This window comes from Neopelma chrysocephalum, unplaced genomic scaffold (genome assembly GCF_003984885.1).
Source record: "Neopelma chrysocephalum unplaced genomic scaffold, ASM398488v2 Primary Assembly neopelma1_96839, whole genome shotgun sequence".
Lineage (NCBI taxonomy): Eukaryota > Metazoa > Chordata > Aves > Passeriformes > Pipridae > Neopelma > Neopelma chrysocephalum.
Window position 1 is genome coordinate 1 of NW_020925482.1, and position 2,916 is coordinate 2,916.

At 63.2% G+C, this 2,916-nt stretch overlaps 1 protein-coding gene across 1 annotated transcript; it reads left to right on the plus strand.

The window, feature by feature from the left end:
- Positions 1-6: 6 nt before the first annotated feature.
- Positions 7-2,873, plus strand: LOC113960679 (maestro heat-like repeat-containing protein family member 6; the record flags this gene model as incomplete). Its single annotated transcript, XM_027670338.1, has 9 exons — positions 7-56; positions 334-448; positions 619-756; positions 1,010-1,186; positions 1,318-1,473; positions 1,633-1,734; positions 2,107-2,209; positions 2,479-2,535; positions 2,830-2,873. Coding segments are annotated over exons 2-9 (888 nt in total), but the record flags the coding sequence as incomplete, so codon positions are not given.
- Between the last annotated feature and the right edge of the window lie 43 nt (positions 2,874-2,916).

Here is a 2,916-nt window from a genome sequence, read left to right on the forward strand (position 1 = left end):
TGGGACACACTCCTCAACTCTGACACCCACCACTATGCAGTGGGTCTGCTGGCCAGGTGAGACCCCCTTGTCCCCGCTGCCCCTGTCCTTTCTGCCTGTGCACGGGGCACCCCACACAGTGCCCGTGGTGGTGGGCCAGAGGGCCTTGTCACCCAGGGATGGCCGAGCAGAGTGGCAAAGGCTGGGAGAGGCGGGTGCACAGGAGGAGCTGCCTCCCAGAGTGCCCTCATCCCCTGCCAAACTGGTGGAGAAAGACCAGACCTCTGTGAGACCGTCCCGGGAGAGATTTGCCCACCCGGCTCAGGGTTGATGGTGCTTGTTTCCCCTTGCCAGGGAGATGCGCCGTGCCTCGAGCCCCTTGTGTTCCCCGGTTGCCCTCTGCCTGCTGGGGCTGCTCACCAGGGAGAAGCCACACTGGGAGCTTCCTGCCATGGCATTCTTTGTGGAGGTGAGCCTGATGGCGAGCGCTGCCTTGCTGACCTGCCTCCACCTCTCTGCCCTCTCGCAGCCGCAGCTGCCCGGGACGGTGCCGCGCCCTGTGCTGCTGCCTGGGCCCAGCCCTGTGCAGGTCCAAGCTCCTGCTGGCTGGACACCCCATCACTGCTCTGTGCCTTTCAGGTCATGGTCTACCTGGACGTGACTGAATGTGGTGAAAGCATCCTGAAGATCTTTTCAAGGCACCTACAGAGCGAATGCAAAGAGAGACGTCGCCTGGCACTCAGAGGCCTCGTGGTGCTCAGCCAGGATCCTGTGATGGTGAGAAGGGGGCAGGGGCTGAAGCCGTGCTGGAATCCTGGGGCTGGGGAGTGCAGTCACTTGGGCTTGGCTGGGCTTCGAGAGCTGTGGCAGCTGCTCCCAGCTCTGCTGCCTCCCTGCTCAGCTGCCCGAGTCCCTCGGGACAGGCCTTTGGCCTCTGGGCCCCGCGGCAGCACGTGGGGCTGCCCTGCTGGAGCGGGGTTGGCGCTGCAGCCCTTCATGGCTTCACAGCACAACGTTGTGTTCCTCACAGGCTGACAGCATGCGGAGCCTGACACAAAGCCTCTTGGACATACTGGGGGATGCAGATGGAGAGCTGGTCTGGATGGCCCTCTCTGTATTCATCAATGAAGTCCAGGACAGAGATATCCGAATCTCCACCCCCACTGCCCTGCAACTGGCTGAGATGCTCCAGCCACTCTTTGGCAATGTAAGGCTCTGTGCCCCCCACCACAGGCGCTGGGTGCTGCCAGGAAACTGTGGCCTGTGGACTTGCAGGCTTGTGCCCCGGCAGGCCTGGAGCAGCCGGTGCTGAGGTCTTTTCCTCTTCCTTTCCATCAGGACAACATCCATGTGCAGCTGCTGTCCATTTCCCTCTTCCAAAAGGTGATGGAGTTGGGAGTGGAAGGGGGAAAACAACCCCTGAAGACACATGTGATCCAGAGCCTGCTCCCACTCTTCTTCTACTGGCATGATGAGAACCAGCATGTGGCAGAGGTGAGGACTTTCTAGGTTCTGATGTCCCAGTGGAAGGGAGCTGATCTGCCTCCTGCCCTGGCACCTCAAAGGCTCCAGCTTCCTCCTGGCCTTGATCCAGGGACACGAGTCCTGTGCCCTGGGCTGCGATGCCATGTCCTACTCCCTGTTGCTCTGCAGGCCTCTGGGGAAGTGCTGATACGTGCACTCAGGTTCCTGAAGAGAAGGGATCTAGAGCAGTTGGTCAAGAAGAAGCAACCGTGGAGGTTCGGCCAGCGCCTGGTAAGGATGGCCTCAACATCCTTGCCCCAGGCTTGAGCAGTCCCCAGTCCCCGATGTCCAGAGTGTGGGGCTGGCACTGTGCCCCTGCCCACTGCTGCCTTCGCTGAGGCGTGCGGGCTCCTCTGCAGGCTCCTCTGCCCCCGAGCCAGGGTGCCGCTGGAGCCCTGGCCCAGCTGGGCTGTGGGGCAGGGCGGCCCCGCGGCTGCCGGGGAGCAGCCAGCCCTCTGCTCCCTCCAAAGCCGGCCCCAGCGGCTGCTGCCCGGGCCTCAGGGCTGTGCGGGCAGGGGAGGCCAGTGCTGGGCGCAGGCAGCTCCCGGCCAAGGGGCAGAGCCCCAGCCAACCCTTCCCTCTGTGTCCTTGCACTCTCTGCAGCTGGAAAAGGACAAGAGAAGAGTGGCTGAGTACCTGCGCCAGGCCCTCCCATACCTGGAGAGCCCACAGGAGCCCGTGAGAGAGGCGGCCGTCAAGTTCATTGGTGAGCCACAAGTTCCCTCCCCGCCCCATTGCAGCTCGGCCCCAGCCCCGGCTGCCGCAGCGGCAGCAGGATGCGGCCCCGGGATGTGCTGTGGAGCCCCGAGTGCCCTGGCGGCTGCTGCCGCCCTGTGCCAGCCCAGCCCTGGGGCGTCCCGAGGCGGGAAGGCCCCGGGCTCCGCCCTGCCAGGGCAGGAGGGCGTGTGGCCGGGCCGGCAGCGCCGCCGGGGGGGAGCTGTGCCGCTGGGGCCCTGACAGGATCTGTGTTCCCAGGGATCGCCGGAAGGTACCTGAAGGGACAGAAGGTAGAGCTGCAGATCGTCATTGATGGTGAGTGAGGGCAGTGGGGGCTGGTGAGGGGATCACAGAGCCTGGGCAGGGAGCTGCAATCCTTCCCTGGCTGTGGAGGGCTCTGCTCCCTGCACAGATGAGGAATGGCTTGGGCAAAACAGAGATTTCAGGGGCACGGGGGGTATTGGCGGCCAGCACCTCCCGACTGATCCTGTTGGGCTCTGCTCCCTCATGGCCATGGCAAGAGTTGAGTGGGATGGTCGTGGCAGGAGGGGCTTCTTGGGTCATCAGAGATTTAGTCTCTGACCTTGGCTCCATTCTTTCCTGTTCCAGTTATTGAAAGCATGACTCATGACAGTGCTGCCATCAGAAACCTGGCAATTCAAACCCAGAAAATCCTAGGAGCTGTTCAGAGACCTC